The 18,556-nt window shown below is 41.7% G+C and overlaps 1 protein-coding gene and 1 long non-coding RNA gene across 2 annotated transcripts; both read right to left on the bottom strand.

Annotated features, from left to right (window-relative positions):
* Positions 1–2,955: 2,955 nt before the first annotated feature.
* On the bottom strand, positions 2,956–7,460 carry PDP2 (pyruvate dehydrogenase phosphatase catalytic subunit 2). The gene has a single exon (XM_053399692.1). The coding sequence runs from the start codon at positions 7,421–7,423 to the stop codon at positions 5,810–5,812; it is 1,614 nt and encodes a 537-aa protein (XP_053255667.1). The 5' UTR covers positions 7,424–7,460; the 3' UTR covers positions 2,956–5,809.
* Positions 7,461–8,554: 1,094 nt separating this feature from the next.
* On the bottom strand, positions 8,555–12,658 carry LOC128419246 (uncharacterized). The gene is made up of 3 exons (XR_008331820.1): positions 12,135–12,658; positions 10,894–10,985; positions 8,555–9,307 (listed from the first exon to the last, which is right to left on the bottom strand). It is a non-coding gene; the product is annotated as an uncharacterized LOC128419246 (long non-coding RNA).
* Positions 12,659–18,556: the final 5,898 nt, after the last annotated feature.

The following is an 18,556-nucleotide window of genomic DNA, read 5'->3' as shown; positions in this document are numbered from 1 at the left end:
TCATATCCATTCAATTCAGAACTATTAATTAGAAAGTATATTACACTGATTTTCATTTTATCACCATTAGAATAAGGCACAAACACTGAACAAAGTAGTCAAATACATTTCTTAAGACATTGTGTCCCGATTATATACCTTTATTCCCAAAGGTACAATATTTACAATTTAGAAAAGTATGTAAATATATTAAGTATACACATTTAATCATATTTTCTCTTCAGCTTTGCAAACCAGAGCACTAACATTCTAGCTTAACACTACCAGTATAATAACCAACATTTTTAAATAGCAATTTACATAAAATATATTTCCCGTTGCAACAGGCACATTAGCAATATTGCAATTAAGTTGATAAATATTGATTTCTGCACTTGAATTGTTGTTCTTTGCTACATAATGTTGTTGAAAATATAAGCTTTTCTCCTAGTTGATTTTAAACAACAATGGATTCCGAGAGCAGAATATACTGGAAACATTTCTTGTGCGAATTGTGCAACTCCTGTTCCCTGCAGTATTGGAGTTATGCAGCTTAGTGTCACCATCTGAACCAGTTGTGACTAACAAGGAAAGCGACTGTAACGTTGTAATGCATAGCTCAATAAATACATTGAGCCAATATGCAGCAGGTGTGAAGAAAAGGTGAACTGAATTCTACGCTAGGAATCATTAGGAAAGGGATTCAGTAGTGGACCTTGGGGTCACAAATTTCAGCGGCACCCTGTGCAATGCCAAAATTTGTCCCCTGCCTCTCATGCTCCATTCTAAATAATAGCTGTGGTGCCCTCTAGGCTCTGCACCCAGTGCAACTGAACCAGTCATGCTCCTCTAAATCTGAGGGATTGAAAATAAAACTGCCATGGTTGATTCAACTGCACTTAGAATTCAATGTACAGTTTTGGTCACCGCATCTCCAAAAAGATATTGTAGAATAAAAAAAAGGATACAGAAAAAGACAACCAAAATTACCAGGGGTCTGGAACTACTCCTTTATGAGGGCTGTGTACACACCGTACATTTAAAGAACATATAAAGCGCATGGCTTCCCCCAAGGAATCCAGGAAACTGTAGTTTTTTGTCAAGGGTGCTAGGAACTGAAGCTCTGTAAGGGGTAAAAACTTCAGTTCCCAGGGATCTTTGGGGAAAGTGCTTTAAATGTATGATATGTATGCAGCTGAGGAAAGGTTACAGCATCTGGTGCTTTTAGTTTAGAAAAAAAGGTGAATGAGGCCATGACAGAAGTGCGTTAAAAGTATGAACAGTATAGAGAAAGTGGAGTTTTTTCCTTCTCTCATAATATTAGAACCTCGTGTCATCCAATGAAGCTGAATGTTGGAAGATTTGAGACTGACAAAAGAAAGTACCGTATTTTTTGCTCTATAAGACTCACTTTTTCCCTCCTAAAAAGTAAGGGGAAATGTGGAGCGAATGCAGGCTGCGCAGCTATCCCAGAAGCCAGAACAGCAAGAGGGATCGCTTTTGCTGCGCAGCGATCCCTCTTGTTGTTCTGGCTTCTGAGATTCAGAATATTTTTTTCCTTGTTTTCCTCCTCCAAATACTAGGTGCGTCTTATGGTCTGGTACGTCTTATAGAGCAAAAAATACGGTACTTTCCATAGCACATAGTTAAACTCTGGAATTCATTGCCGCAAGTTGCAGCAATGAACATCAGCTTAAAGCAGCTTTTAAAAAAGAATTAAGACAGGTTCATGAATGACAAGGCTATCAGTGGTTACTGGTTATAATGGCTGTATATTATCTCCAGTATCAGACATAGCATGGCTCTGAATACCAGGCACAACACAAGAGATGGAAATTGCGCTCTTCTTGTTTGCAAACTTCCTAGAAGTACCTGGTTGGACCCTGTTTGTGCTAGATGGGCCTTTGGTTTGATGCAGCAGGGCTGCTCTTATTTTCTTATGCTATATCTGCTTGCATTACTAAATGTTTAGGTGTATACAGCACAAAAATGACGTCCTTGCATAGCATTTATACTGTGCAATAAAGACACTACAGTATACAGAAATGGAGCAAAGATCACGAACAGGCCAAGAAAAGCAGTAAATGAGGTGGGGAAGCGCAAGACAACAGAGGTGAAAAGTCCATAGCTAAGTGGTACAGTACATGCTTTGCATGTGTAAGGTTTTGGGTTCAATCCCCAGAATCTCTTCTGTTAAAAGTGGTCTCAAAAGAGGGCTGGGAAAAACTCTAGAAAACCACTGATTGAGCAGACAACACTGGGAAACATGGACCAACTTATGTTTTTGAAATTGTTTGGTAAAACTAGTTTTGAGGAAGGCTTTAGGAGACAGGAAGTAGGCTTGTCAAACAAGGAGGTCACTGGCCTGGTTAACACATAACACTAAGCCATAATTAGTTTAAGCCTTGGTTTGTTGCACAAACTGCAAGTTTACAATGGTTTGTCCCACATATGATCAAAGAAACTGTGGTTTCTTTCTCCAATGTTGCTCTTGCCTTGTGCCTTTGTAGTTTGACTAGCGTTTGGGGGTGTATGGTGGTCAAACAAACAAACCATAGTTAAGGCTGCTGTGTAATGGCAAGCCATAGTTAAAACAAAGCAAGGTTCATAAGCCAACAATAAAGCATGGTTTAAGATTGTAGTTTGTTGGTAGTAGAAACACCAGTTAAGCCGATGGCCAGGATTAACACATGCTAAGCCATGTTTTAATAAACTCTAGCTTAATAAACCATGGTGTAGCATTAGGTGTGAATCAAGACATTGTTTTATACTGTTGACAGGTGATAATAGCATGACAGAAGTCACAGAAACAGGAGCACAAGAAGGACAAGGGCTTGATCACAGAGGAGCTATTATAGAATAGATGGAGCAAGCAAGGAAATTTAATGGGTAGGATATTGTCAGTGACAGAGTTATGGGCAAGTGAAAAAGAAATAACAGGCACGAATCAAATAACAGGCAAAGGACTTCAGGTGGGACTGGACATGATCCAAATTGATGGAACAGAAACATACATTTATTTAGCAGAGGTGCTTTGAACTGATTCAATGGGTCAGATACACCAGGAGGGTAAGCCAGCAAGGAGTTGTGTTTAGATCAGAAACAAAAGCATGGAATGAAGTGTCATATTGACACTTGGGAAAGCTATAAGTCACATGCTCCTGAAAAGTAACAGCAGCCTGAGGAAATTCGCAAGTTGCCTCAGAAGCACAGTAGTTAATGGCAAACAACTGTATTGCTGCAGCTACAGAAAGAGTAGAATGTGCAGCCAACTGCATAATGTGCATATTTGTTAAACACTTTCTAAATATTAATTTTCACACTCTAAATTACAGCAGGCATACAGCAGTTATAAATACATGCTAAGTCTGTTTTTACAGGAAAAACCCACAAATGTGGTCTCTTAAACAGTAATTGCCAGTTAACAAGCACAATTCAACACAATCTTCGTAAACATTTTTTAAAAGGTTAGTGTGTTTAAACAACACACACTATTTCTTTTGAAGCTGACATGGAAGAGCCTCATTTGTAGCAATCTTACTTATGCACAATTGACTAAAATGATAAGAAAACCCTTCTACTCAGGTATTAGAGATTGTACTTGAAGCTAGAATCTGCATCTACTAAAAGGATATCACTCCTCACATTTGATGGAGATCTTACACAATATTCAGGTCCGTTGCTAAGTAATGCCTAGACATGCAATCAGATCCAGCAATATTTTATGATTTAAGTCCTGTCTGTGTGCAAAACCAGGCACAGTAGTTTGGTTTTAAAGTGCTGGCAGAAAAAGCAAACTTTTGAATTATAATATACTTTTTAGAAATTGATTCCAAAATAAAAGTGTTAAAATTCTACAGAAATGAATACATGTTGTGAATGACACCCACTTCCTTCCTTCCGAGTTCTCCTCTTACTCACTTTCTTCTGCTTTCAGTTAAGGCATTCCTGCAGGCCTCAAGTTATATCTCTTGGAAAGAGACAAAACTTATTTCTAATCCACATCAAAACTAAGTCATGAATTGTAGCTCATGCCATTCACCCAACCTGCCCACATTTCTTTGTACAGAGCATGACATTTAATTTGTACTGTCAGATGTGGTCTCCAAACAAGTCCCAATTTTGACTCACAGAGTGGAAAATTCCACCTGTGTGATTGTTCATCGCCTAGTACAAAGCCATTGTATTCTTTAAGCGATAGACTGAAGTGTATTAAATGTGCCTTTATCTGATGGTTTTGAATGAAGGATGCAATTGTTAACTATGAATTGGATTTCAAGTGAGCAGTTGGTTAGGTAAGGTCTTATCTGAAAGCAGGATTCAAACTATAAGAACACTAAATAAAGGCTCTTTAGGAAACATTCTTCACAAAGATTCAATATGCATAAAACAACTAGCACTGTATGCAGATTCAAGACTGCATTTCCATATAGCCTACAAACAAAACTTCAGCCATCTTTTCTTAAAATGAAAACAAAAAAGATCATTGTATAATTTTTAAGCTATTAAAATAATACGTTCCCCACCAAGCCAAAAATAGTTAGCTTCCACTGGTAATGATTTATTTCAAAAGACATGAGTTGCACTGATAGCAGATCCAGATGCCCAGACACGTTAAAAGGTATTAGAAAGGATACTTTCTGAAAACTAAAAGTATTCAGCCATATGCTTTGCAAGGGTGCAACATAACTAAAAGTAGTAATTGCTTCTGAGGTATTTTAAAAAGGATAACATTTCCATAGGCTTGAGAAGCTCTGAGGCACAGATACAATTGGTACTATGGCAGCAGAAGCAGTCAGCAAGAGATTTGAATCCCTGTAGTGCAGTATAAATGCGTTCAAGCAGCAATTAGTCTAGTGCATAAACAATCTCACAGTCAGAATAAGAAGAAAGCTAGTTTTCATATTTTAAATAGGGCACTGCAGGAAGCTGAGTAGGAGAGCCAATCAAACTGACGTTTTATTTTAAATGGCTACACTGCTTTGTGAAACAAATGTTCCCTACAGGAATAAATGCAAAGGATTTATCATGCTGGTTTGGAAGTGAGTCTTAGTGAAATATTATGCATTATTTCCTAAGAGAGTTTTCTAATATGTGCCCCTTTTGTTCAGCTACTATGCATTTCAAAAAATCTTGTACCAGAATAGTTCCTAGCAGACTTTCCCATGGAAACAGTCAGTCCTGGGGGCACACCTAGACCAAGCCCCTCCTCACCTGCCATACAGTATTTGCATTCATGGCTATCATGGCTATCTTGCAACTTAGCCTTCAAAGGAAAAGTGCTGTCCACCATTCTAGCATATTTTTCTAATATTGTTCAGTGTAAGTGCTCTCAGTTCACCGAGAAATTTGCCATGAATTTCAATGGCAATGATATCTGGCCACTTGAGTTTATGGCTTTGATTAACAAGCAGCATATTTCACTCTCATCCACCTTGGCACAAGGATGCCCTTTCCGCCCAGGATGTCTTACAATCTTTGTTCTACTAAAATAAATAATTTTGCATTGCTTTACCACAGCTGCGCCCCCCTAGGACCCTCCAGATGTTCTGGACTATAATTCACATCAGCCCCATCCAGCAGGTCTTTACCAGCTGGGGATGATAGAAGTTGGCAGTCCCAAAACGTCTAGATAGTTGGGGGCAGCTGTTTTAATCAAAGCAGGCTATTAGAATTTTCACATGAATTCTTCATTAAAAGAACCACTATAAGACTTCTGAAGACAAGACAGGGGGAGTTTCTGCACAGTGGTATTGCTAGGGATTTAATATTTTTTTTTAAATATCCCTAGTGGTCCACAGAACATGTACGGTTCATAAAGACAAGTCCATTATTCGTTATCTCTGTAGTAACCTTCAATTATATCTGAATTAAAATATATCACAGTAACCGTGATGTCATCCCTATACAACCGTGCTACATCATCAGGAAGAGTCAGCATTGCCATGAGCCTCTCTGGATCAATCTCTCCATATTCATTATTGCCAATGGCATTTCGGATGAGGTGGGTAGCCACGTTGTGGTCGTAGGAGCGGATGTGCCTGCCCTTCCTCTGAAGAAGGAAGTTTTGCATGTAACCTAGGTTGGCTGGTTTCTTAAAAGAAAGTGGCGTTTTCTGGGCATTGTCTCCAAGCAGATGCGTGGCAACAAGCTTGACCACCTCTTCATTACTCAACATGTCCCACAGCCCATCCGAAGCAATCACTAAAAATTTATCCTGCTTTCTTATTTTGTGGTACGTGACTTCAGGTTCTGCAGTTAAATAAGGAGGTGTATGATAGTTTGGAGGTGCATACTCATAAATGTTTAAAGCCTCCGTGTTGCAACCATTTCCTAGCACACTCTGCTGAAGTTCCTGGCTCCACTTAAATCTGACATCTCCGAAAGCTCTGGAGGGCATAAGAACTCCCAGCAACCTGTTGTTCACAATGACAGTGTCCTCTTCAGAGGCCGGGTGTTCACTTTTTAACCTTAAAGCTTCCAATTTGTTGAAGGCATTGTGGTCTTGAGTAAGCGGGAGGGCGGACCACATCCCATCTTTATTTTGAACCCCTAGAATTGCTCTACAGTCACCAGTATTTGCAACATGCAAATTAACACTGTCGATGTGAGCCACACATGCTGTTGCGCCCGAGAAAGCCACCTGAAGGGCTATGTTCCTTACCAATTCGTTTTCTGTGGGAGCCTGGACTTCCAAAGAGAAATCTGAATCCAGCCTTTTAAATGCATAGATCAGTGCATCCTTCTTCGTATGGCATGGCTCCATGTCCAGGTTCAGCAAGTCTTGCCAATAAACTCTGAGCTGCTCCAAATACATTGGGGCGACCTCATGAAAGAACCTGTCGTTGGGGTGCTTGTGCCACTGCAGAATAGGCAGAACTGGTTTCATGGACTCCATGGCAGACTCGATTTCTTGCAGCGTTTGTTGAGACAGAAGAGAAACAGCAATGTAAAAAAACAGCCTCTCGCTGACCGACTGTGCACAAGCATAGCCTGCATGGCCATCAAAGACTCCAAACATCATCCCTCTGGTCTGCAAACATGTAGCTGCACTTCTACGGTCTTCACTCGGGGCGTTGGCAGCCAAGTGGTTACTCTCAAATTTCAACACTGAGCTCGGGTTCTTCCCATCAAATTCAGGTACTGTATAGGACAACTCATTAGCCCTTAAGATTTCATTTATCTGTGATGGTGTCAGGTGGAAGGAGAAGTCTTCTTCTTCTGTGGAGGTGTGTCTGAAAGCTTTTCTCACAGTGAAGATGCTGTCCATGCCACAACCGCAACTTGACAGGAAAGAAGAAAAGGAGTCTTTGGCAAGCAAACCCCTCCATGCTACTTTCTTCTGGCTTGAAAAGCACCTGGAATACAAATGTCCTTTTCCATGCAAAGTGGAGATAATGTTTCTTGCCGAGATGATACTCCAGGAGGTCATAGTACTTGACATCTTAAGAACTGGTTCTGCTTTAAAGCAGGACAATCTGAAAAGCCTACAAGTAAAAATAAAGCTATTATATTTTTTTTAAAAGGCAACAATGCTTCATGTTAACATCCCTTATACCAAGAGACCACCGAGAATAAATAAATAAATAATTTGTTTTGTAACTTAATCATAAATTTATAAATAATTTGTGCATTTTATAAATTTAGAATTTAGTAGCAAGTTAAGCAGATTCTGACAACTTTAGATGTTGGTGGAATGCACCCTGGCATGCTAATGTTAAAAGCACATTTACTTAGAAATAACCCTACATTTTCAAATGCCAACACACTCAGGATTATTTTCAGTGTTTATTTCTAAGGGATAGGCTACATGCCAAAAATATATTCCGCATTGTCCAACCCTTTGCAGAGTTGATTCATATCCGAAATATGCTATCTTCCAATCTGAATCTACTCTCAATGGCTATGAATGAAATGAAGTACATTCAAGGTGAGAGGACTTGTACTGAACTAACCCCAGACATGACACCTATTTTGTAATACCTCGTGTAATTAGCTGCCTGCACTCCCAGGCTCTGCGCAGCTCCGCGCAACCCTCCGGAGCCCGGCGCGAAGCCGCACTGGGCTCCCGAGGGTTGCGCAGAGCTGCCTGTGCTAGCGGGCGCGCAGCCAGAGCGATGCCGAAGCTGCGTGCAGCTTCGGCATCGCTCTGGGACCCGTTCTGGGGTCGGGGGAAGCTCGGGCTTCCCCCGCCCCAGCCCCACACCTGTGGGGGGGGGATAAAAAATATTTCCTTTATTCCCCCCCCCAAATCTAGGTGCATCCTATGGGCCAGAGCGTCCAATAGGGCGAAAAATACGGTACTTTGGTTTCTCTAGTATGGCAGGGCAGCATGCTGTGGGACTGATGGGACTCCTGACACTATCTATCTATCTATCTATCTATCTATCTAATCTATCTAATCTATCTATCTATCTATCAGATCCACCTTATTATTCTGATTGTAAATTGTCTGATTTTAATATTGTTACAATAATGCCCCAAGACCTTTTGGTGAAGAAAGGTAAGAAATCCATTAAGTGTGTGTGTAAGTGTAAGTACACACACACACACACACACACACACACACACACACCTTCTCCAGGTAAGAGAGAAGGAAAGGTGCACTAATAAAGAAGACACTCAATGCTCAGAGTTGTTAAAATAAACTGGCACCATCTCCAGTTCTGATGGCAAGGCTGATGATTTTAAAGAGTCACAGAGCAGAGCCAGTGCCCCCATCTCTTTTCAAACATTTAAGCCAAAATTTGGGTGCGCTAGTTTAACCTCCACACTGCCAATAATGACTGGCCCACCCACTACAGTGGTACCTCAGGTTACATACGCTTCAGGTTACAGACTCCGCTAAATCAGAAATAGTACCTCGGGTTAAGAACTTTGCTTCAGGATGAGAACAGAAACTGTGCTCCGGCGGCACGGCGGCAGCGGGAGGCCCCATTAGCTAAAGTGGTGCTTCAGGTTAAGAACAGTTTCAGGTTAAGAACGGACCTCCGGAACAAATTAAGTACTTAACCCGTGGTACCCCTGTACTTTGGTTGAAGGCAGGAGTTGTGAACTTCCCTTTTCACAAGAACAATTGCTTGACTTTCCTCCTGTGTATCTTCAAGATGTGTGGTGTTTTGTTTCTTTGTTTTACTGTTTTCCTCCCCCCACTTCCTTATTCCTTCTGTCACTTTCCCTTTCTCCCACCTACAATCAATATGGTTTCCTTCTGTTTATATAACCAAAGAGAATGGAGATACAAAACATCTGGCATTTATTTACCTTGTTAATAATACATGTCCCAGCTATATTTCTGAACATAGGTAACGTCCTGCTTCTAAACCTGCTGAAAATCAAAATAAATAAGGGGATTAAAAAAGAAGGATGCAAAATAAACTGCTTTCAGAACAGAAGCTCTTATTTCCTCTAACAGCAAACTTGGTGGTCCAGTGCCAATTAGTATATCAGTTGAACGAAGCTACCTACAGCTTAGGATTTCTGCACTGGCATTCAACTCCCCGGGTATGCATAAAAATTTTACTTTCTAACAAGGGGGAGGAGAGCAAGACAGATTATTTTTATTTCACTTATGAGGCATCCCAAAGTGATAAGCATATATAAAACAGTTACATATATAAAAACAGTTTAAACTATACACACACACACACACACACACACATATAAACAACTTAAAGCGACAACAACACGTAAAGAAAATCAATTCAAATCAGAGACAGATACCATCGGGGATAAATATTTCTGAAAGCTTGCTGGGGAAAGAAGTTCAAAGATTGAAAATATTTAAAAGCTTTCCTGTAAGAATGTTAGAAGATAAAAGTTTTGACAATAAAAATGTGAGAGGAGTAAACTACTAAACCCATGGAGAGACCAGTTTTGTTTAATGAAGGCAATAGGGGTGGAAGCAGAAATTGGCCCTAGAGGCCAATTCTACCCCCTAACCCAATCCTTCAACAACAGAAAAGGAACCATCCGAAACAGCATAAAGAAAGAGATAATCCAATTTCCCCTGCTGCACTGTTCAGAATGGGGCTTAATTACACAGTCACCTCTGAAACTTCAAACTTCACTCCTCTGTAGAGCTACAGTGCTCAGCTTCAGAGCTCGTGGCGCAGTGGGAGGGGGGCAGTCTGACAACCACCTATGCTATGCTACCATCAGCCTTCCCTGATCTGTCTCTCTCCACCCCCAATAAGGGGAGAAGGGAAGATTAGCACACTGTGAATCCTCATGGATTCCCAATGAATCAAATACCCTCAATGCCAATTCTCCAAAAATGAACAGCATTTAAGATTTCAATCCTATCCACACTTACCATTGAATTTACCGGTAATAGGGCTTACTTCTGCATAAACATTAATGGGATTATGCCACAAATTTATTTAATATCAAGACCAGTTACAGCAACATTGCATGTTGCCAGAATACTGTTGTTATCACCATAAACTTCACATTGTTTGCATAATAGATCAGCCAAGGTAATATTACATTGGAACTTGATCAAAGTGGTTCTCTTCTTGGTTGCAGTTTAGCTGCAATGGCGTCTGTTTACTTTTTCCTCATGTTGCCAAAGAGCTATCAGCAAGTTCAACAAAGTAAAAAAAAATCCAACAAAAGTTTTTTTAAAAAAAGAAAATGAAGGAGGAACAAATTAAGCAAGGACAGAGCAGCCATTCCTCCATGACAAGATTACACACTTGCAGCACAATCCTAATTGTGGCTACTCAAAATAAAGTCCTATTGAATCCAGTTGGGTTTTCTCCCAGGTTAGGATAGCAGCTTTATATATTCACATTTATACTAATCCACACAAATAAAACACAGACATTGTCCCTCCATTAAGATTAAAGCCTGAAAACAGAATAAATGGACATTTCCTAAATCCACTGTTAAGCAGCAACAGTATAAACCTACCTCTTTGAATTTCTAAACAGTAGAAGATCACCCCAAAACTTTGGCTCCTGATTATTTCGGTATTTCTCTTCGCTTCTTTGCCAGGGACTATGCTTTTAGTAAAATTAAAAAAGGGGGGGGGGAGATCAAATGTTAAGAGAGCTCCTAAGAATACGGCTTGACATTCTAGAAAATTTTGGGAAGTTTTGGAATCGGGTTGCCAGCTTTCAAAACGGTTCCTTTTACAGTCGTTTGATCTACGGCAGCAATTAACAGGTGGCAAAGTTAGAAAATCTGATCCTGAAAAGTATCACAGGTAAGAACTGCAAATAAACAGCGTTTCGTTTTACCTGCTGACTTCTTACACATCAGTGAAACCTCTGAGAGAGACAAGACCGAGCCGCGCCGATAGATTTCATTTTGCTTTGGTTCCCTCCCCCCGCCCCCTCTCCGGGCCACTGGGCAGCTCTCCGCTACACGGAGAACAAGTTGGACAATTCAGCCCGTAACACACTCAAGACAAGCTGACGACTTTAGGGAGGACCAGCTCGGCTCCTCCCCCAGAACGCTCAGCGATTGGCTGCAAAGAGGGGCGTGAGGCGACGATGGAGGAGCCAAGTGGCGCGTGTTAGGCGCGGACCGTCCCCGCCCAGCCATGCTGGTCTGCTGGAAAAAGGGGCGCGCGGGCGCAAGAAGTGCACGGCGCGGGAACCTGCTCCCTGAATGCCTTTGGAATGCGAACGTGTGAAGTTAAGGAACAGGTCCTATTGGCTTCAGCGTCCACCGGATCGCAGCCTTTAAAACATGTGCAGTTTCCCCTTCCGCGGCTGGGGCGAGCGAGTCCTAGGCACGCTTACTCGGGAGTAAACCCCGCTAGCTTTTGAGGTTTGTGCGCTGGCACCGGTTGTAAGCCTATGCTCAACGGGGCTTCCTTTTGAGTAGGACAAACCGCGTTATTACCAGCCCTGCACAAGCCTGGCCATTTCTACTTCTCCTCGGAAGGGAGCCCCCTTGAAGGGTGTGGCTGTGGCCGTATGCTTATTATACCTAAGACTCCGGGCTTGTCTCCTACCACCCGACGCCCGTCTGCTCCCAAGTAAGCCCCGGCGACCTTCCTCAACGGAGCTTCCTTGCAGCAGGAAAGCGTGCAGGCAAAGGCTGCCGCTGCTTCCGACGCTGGAGGCTCGGCCCCTCCTCCTCCCGCAGCCAAACCCAGCTCGTCTCCTTCCTCGGCTCCCGCAGGACACCAAGCACCCCCTTACCCGCTTGGCTTGGCAGAGGCAGGGATCTGGGCCGCCGCCGTTCATGCCAGTTGCCCCATCAGTCCATGGTCGCCTCACGCCTTCCCCGCCCGCCCCCCAGTCCGTCGCCGCGCCTTGTTCGCCTGCTTGACGCGAGGTGATCCGCCGCCCGGCGTCTGCAGCGCGGCGAGGTTCTCCTCTCTGCCTTGACGCTGCTGCCTCCGCGTCCTCGGCTCACCTCGGCCTTGAGCGACTCTGCCCCAGGTGCTTGGCGTCCGCCCAGCTTCCCTCCCACGGCTGTGAAGGATACGGGTCGCCAGCGACCTGTTGCCTGCTTCGCGCCAGGCCTGGGGTGTGCGTTATAGCGGATGTTCTGTTCCGCCTTGCCATAGAAAGGCCTGCTTTTCTCTCTTAAGAGGCTTAATGGTAACATTAGGACTCGGGAGCAAAGAGGAGGGCAAGGAAAGTTGTGCTTAGGACGGTGGCCGCCTTAATTCCCATTAGGGGGACCCTAATGATACTTTTATTGACATGTCTCAGCTATCCAAACCAGATCCCATTAGGCTACTAAACCTCTGGTGGCTCTGGTCTGCCCTCCCCTTGTCAGAGGTGCTGGAAAATGCTGAAGTCAGAGCCGTTGAGCCCAGGACCTGCTTGCTGGTGGGCTTCCCAGGGAGGTGTCTAGGTAGCCATTGTGATAACAGGATGCTGAACTAGATGTGTGACTGGCCAGAGCCAATAGGCTCCTCTTCTGTTGTGTACAATAAAAAGAAAATGCAATAAAAGCTAAACACTAAATGGTTAAACAAAAACCCCAAAAGACAGTGGCTAAAAATCAAACATCAAATCTGAAGAAGTGTGCATGCACATGAAAGCCTATACCAAGAACAAACTTAGTGGGTCTCTAAAGTGGTACTGGACATTAAAATTATATATATATATGAAGATAAATGCATCGCCATTAAAAAGCCACAGCACACAGGAAAGTCTTAACCTTAAAGATTGCAGTGTCAAGGCTTCTTTCTGGGTGTTATCTCAAAGGTCACAAAGGAGAGAGTAAACTTTCAAACCCACCAGAGCTTTTTTTTCCAGGCCGGATAAGCGATGAGTATTCTGTGGCAGCTTAAAAACTAACCAAGGCAGCGTGATGTGGTTAGAGAAGATTGGGAGAGGGGGGTTCAAATCCCCACCCAGCCATTGGGCACGTTTCTTTATCTTTGCTTCTGGCCTACCTCACAGGGTTGCTGTAAGGAGATAATGAAGGGAAGAACCACTTATGCACCCCTCAGCTCCTTGAAGGAAGGGTGGGCTTTAAGTGTAATAAATACATAACAAATTTTACATGGCATTTTTACTTTCTGACACATCATGAAGTATTATTCTCAGAAAGAATGGGTGCTGGTGGTGTGAAGATAAACAGGTCAAATGGACATGAAATTCAGAAGTTCAGTAAAGGCAGGGAGGAAGAAGGGAGAGGAAAAGGATGTTGGTAGTTATGATGGAAAAACCCCAGTCTGAACTTTATTACAGAGACAGTTGCAAATATTGCAAATTGCAACATGGTTTTTTCCATGACATCCAACATTTGTAAATGTCCGTGGTGCCTTTTTACCCTTTAATGTAACTTAAAGATGTCATCACTAAGCATTGTAGGGTGGGTAAACCTTATATTGATAGTATACTAATCTTTGGTTTACCCTTCTTGCTTATTTGTTTCTGTTTTAACTATAAGCGTGTGCATTTTAATTTTAGTTTTTTAAAAAGAGATATCATTCCAGCATGAAGCTCCTACCCACATATTCTACATCCTCTGTGGGTGTATTCAGTGATGAGTGGTAGTCATACAGTAGCTGCTTAAAAGCGGACAATGTGGTGCAACCATGTGGAAAGGTGTTTTCACTCCTACCCCACACAACTTGAGTTGCTAAACAATCATCAGGTTTAGATAGTAAAAGGGCTGGGGTTGCAAATGGTAGTTACTGCACGTAGCCAAGGCTGAAGTTCTTGTGATGAATTTCACAGTATTGGTAATCAGAAGCAAACTTAAGATACTACAGAGTTAAACAGTAACTAACTGTCTACATATATGAAATGTTGGTGGTGACAGTTACCAGTAAGTGTTCAGCTCATTCCTCAAGGACAGGAGCACTTCCTGGCCAAGTCTATTTACTATCTGTAAAGATAACAGGTAAAAATCATAAAATATATTATCCATTTGAGAATAGTTTATTTTTTATAATAAAATAAAAGCATATAAATCCAACTGGTAGAATAGCATTGATCCTGCACTATGGTCCTGTTTGCTTCTGGCCTGTGCATTTTATATATTTCTTTAACCTTCTCTTTGCAGTGCAACATGGAACTGCCTGGAAATTGCAATGGACGCTCACGAGCCACATCAAAACTAACTGGGGTCATTCCAAGTAAGTTCTACTCAGAGTAGACCCATAGAAATGAGTTGACCTAAGTTAGTCATGTGTATTAATTTCAATGGGTCTACTCAGAGTTGCATACAACCAATAATGTATGAGTAACAGATCACCAGATAATAAAATACTGTTGTTGTAATAGCTGCATGTTAGGATCACGCAACTTACGAAGTAGACTCTCATCCACAAAAGCTTATGCCAAACAAAACACTTTGTTGTTATTGCATATTAGGATGTTTAGGTAAGAGGACATTTTCAATGGACTCTGTTTTCTTCCATTTGTCATTTAACAAACCACTTTTGATATAAGATACAATTACAATAAAAATTTAATCAGTCAAAAAGTGCAAAGTGTTTTTTCTTTCTTTTCGTGTGCAAAGAAATTCATTAGTGCTGACGGCAGTCCAGTTTGTGTTTATTTCCAGAAATACTCCTGTGCATCAAGCCACACACAATTATAACACTTTCGATAACACAGCCTAATAACCCCAGTTTCCAAAAGTGATTCACTCTGTGACAGGCTGGACAGACACCTGCCTGAAACCCTGGATTCCCACTTCTATTACTGAGCAAGATGGATCACATGTTGCAGTTGAGTAAGGCAGCTTCCTATATTCATTCCTTTAAAAAGTACAGTGGTGCCCCGCAAGACGAATGCCTCGCAAGACGAAAAACCCGCTAGACGAAAGGGTTTTCCGTTTTTCGATGCACTTAAGCAAGACGAATTTCCCTATGGGCTTGCTTCGCAAGACGAAAACGTCTTGCGAGTCTTGCAATTTTTTTCGCTTTCCCCCCTTTTTCTAAGCCGCTAAGTCGCTAATAGCCTTTTAGCCGCTAAGCCGCTAAGCCTTTAATAGCCGCTGAACCGCTAATAGCGCTAATCCGCTAAGCCGCTAATAAGGTTGCTTCGCAAGACGAAGAAACCGCTAGACGAAGAGACTCGCGGAACGGATTATTTTCGTCTTGCGAGGCACCACTGTACAGCATGAGATTGTTGCATTAAAGCCACAGCACAGATAGGAACAACTACCTTAAACAACCTTCATTTCTTTTAAAGGTGCATAAGGCAAAAACATACCCAAATATCACTGTAAAATCTCCAGCTCCAATGAAAAGTTCTTCCACGCAGTGCCTGCCCATTGACCTGTATCATTCCAATAGCTTGTCTGCCCCAAGCAGAAGAACAATAGATATGAACGAAGTGTACTGTGTGAAAGTCACCTGGAGGACAGACCAAGTCTAATAAATGCTGGAAGTCTTTTTTACCCACAGATTGATCTCAGATAATGCTGAATGTCTGGTGACTAGCATGAATATGTTGTCCTCTTATCAGCAAACACTTAATGATGATGTTGTTGTTTATATTTGTTAAAAACTTTCCCACAAAAGTGACTCAAGGTAACTTACATTAAAAACCAGTTAAACCAGTTAAAGGCCTAAAAAACACATTTGCAGATAGAAGTCAGATCCCATCCAGCCTTTCTCAACCTGTGGGTCCCCAGATGTTGTTGAACTACAACTCCCATGACCCCTAGCTAGCAAGGCCAGAGCTCAGGGATGATGGGAGTTGTAGACCAACAACATCTGGGGACCCACAGGTTGAGAACAGATAGAAGACAGATCCTATCCCTGAAAAAGTAAGGAATGAAAGCCTTGGCAAAGAGAAAGGTCTTTGGTGCCTTTAACAAAAGATGGTGCCAAGTGTCTCTCCCTGGGGAGAGCATTCCACAGGTGGGGGACCACCGCTGAAAACTTTAAGTAACAACAGTTATGATAGCTCATGTAGACACAGCTAATTGTAACCCAGCTCATCCCTTTAAAGTTCTGATCCAGGCACTAAAGTGGCCAGCTGGTCTTTGTCTTCAAAGAAACTTGCCTGACCAGTTCTTCAACCTCCACCAAACTCTGAACAATATGTTGGGGTGTGTGTGCAAAACAGAGAATGGGACATATGTGGTGGCCATGTAGTTATTCAGAAAGATATTGGAAGGTGATTATTAGATTGATGACAAAAATATTGATATATGAAATACTCTTAGATCCTGTATTGATATTGCTGAACTATATGTCATTTATCTTATTTTTAAAAAAAGGAAATTTCCTATTTATTAACAGCTGCAAGGATGTTATTGGCACAAAAATTGGAAAGTTACATTACTTCCTCACTGAGAAGAATGGCTTAATAATGTTTGGGATTTGGCTATAATGGCAAAAATATTGTTTCAGAGCAAAAATGGCAAGTGGATACAGAAACACATTCTAGGAAAACTGGCTGGCTTTTATACAATATAGTCAAGGAAATATGTCCTGCAAAAGCAAATTCATGTAGGTTTTGAATTTTTTAGAATAAATATTTCAGTTTTATGTTAATTTATATTTATTTGCATAACATGATATGAGGTGATTTTTGATTTAGTTTTGTTGAGAACTGATAATTGCTAAAAGAATAAATAAATTGTGAATAATGATGATGATGTACAAAGTCTCTGTCCAGCATCCTGTTCTAACAGTGACTGATCAGGTGCCTCTAGGAAGCACCATAAGCAGGGTGAGGGGGCCAAAGCTCCCCTACATCCTCGCCCTCCCCCAGTAACCTTTGCTGCTTTGGGATATTTCCATTTAGCTATTGTGGAAAATAACCACTGATTGCTCTATCCTCCATGAATTTGTCTAAGCCCGTTAAAGCCTTCTAAGCCAGCTGACCACATCCTGTGGCTGCAAATTCCCCAAGTTAATTAGGTGTTGTGTGAAGAAGTACTTTCTCTTGCCAATTTCTCTGGATGAACCCCATCAGTGATAGGGAGGGAGAGCGAGAAAATCACCCCCCAGTTCACTTTCTCCACCATCTTATATGTCATCTCCCCAATTTCCATACTGAAATCATTTGTGCCTATGTAGAACCAGATTTCTATCAGCATGAAGTGAGCAAAAGTTTACTGACCAATGAATTCTCAACCAAGGCTGCAACCCTGAATATAGCTAACTTAATTAATAATGAAAACATCATCTGTAATACTTAGCTGATCATAAAGTGAGTTTCACACTTTATGTGGTTTTTATTGTATAGATATAATGGTTGTAAATTACTTTGATATTTTTATATGAATTAATTGCAGTACAATTATAAATAAATAAATAAATTAGTTATGGGAGTTGTAGTTCAGCAACATCTAGAGAGCCACAGGTATTACTCCTGAATGCAATGTAAACACGTATTTAGTAACCCTTATAACACCCTTGTGGAGCAGGCCTTATTATCTCCATATTGAAGACAGCGGGTTGAACCTGAGAAATAGTGACTTCATTATATCTGCCTAGTAGTTCATGACTAAAGCGAAATTTTGAAGCAAAAGCTTCCTGGCTCACAGCTCGTATTCTTACCTGCCAGGCTATTACCTAACTGATTTCCACGAAAGTATTCATTTATACTATGTTGTTAATCCAGATTACTCCCTTAAATAGTTTACTGGAAGTGAACTGTCCGAAAATAGATAAGTCTCTGTGATTAACCTCAATTAATAGCAGGGCAATTCTATAAAAAGCACACATCATTCCAAAAAAGATTTGTAGGTAGGAACTGGAGGGGAAAGGTGGCTGGAGGGGAGATTTCAGGGCACACAGAAGTTATTGGAGTAATAACTCACCACCCCATCTCCATCAGCAGTGCAAGATTCCGAGGGTATCAGGCATGCTTGCCAGGGTCTGTGTTCCCTTTGGGGGCAATGAGGCAAAACAAAGACTGTGGTGTTTTTATGATATACGACCTGCTTGCACATACCGGTATATACAACCTGCACCTAGATGGAGGGATTACAGAGCATTAACATCCTAAAGGACTTGTCCTTCCTAGCAGCTCAGCATTGGATTCAGTGGCATCCTAAGTGCCATCCCCGTGTCTCTCTGTAACAGCCTGCTCCAGCCAGCCAGCCAGCATGGCGCTGCCCTTCAATCCCCACATGGAGTTCTGCTCTCCATCCTTCCCAGCAGCACTTGCAGCAAACAACCCCTCCCCTT

This window comes from Podarcis raffonei, chromosome 8, assembly GCF_027172205.1.
Source record: "Podarcis raffonei isolate rPodRaf1 chromosome 8, rPodRaf1.pri, whole genome shotgun sequence".
NCBI classification, from domain to species: domain Eukaryota; kingdom Metazoa; phylum Chordata; class Lepidosauria; order Squamata; family Lacertidae; genus Podarcis; species Podarcis raffonei.
This window is presented reverse-complemented; position numbering and strand designations above follow the sequence as displayed.

Coding starts and splice junctions, on each gene's coding strand:
- PDP2 (XM_053399692.1), bottom strand. CDS start 7,423: ATGTCAAGTACTATGACCTCCTGGAGTATCATCTCGGCAAGAAACATT.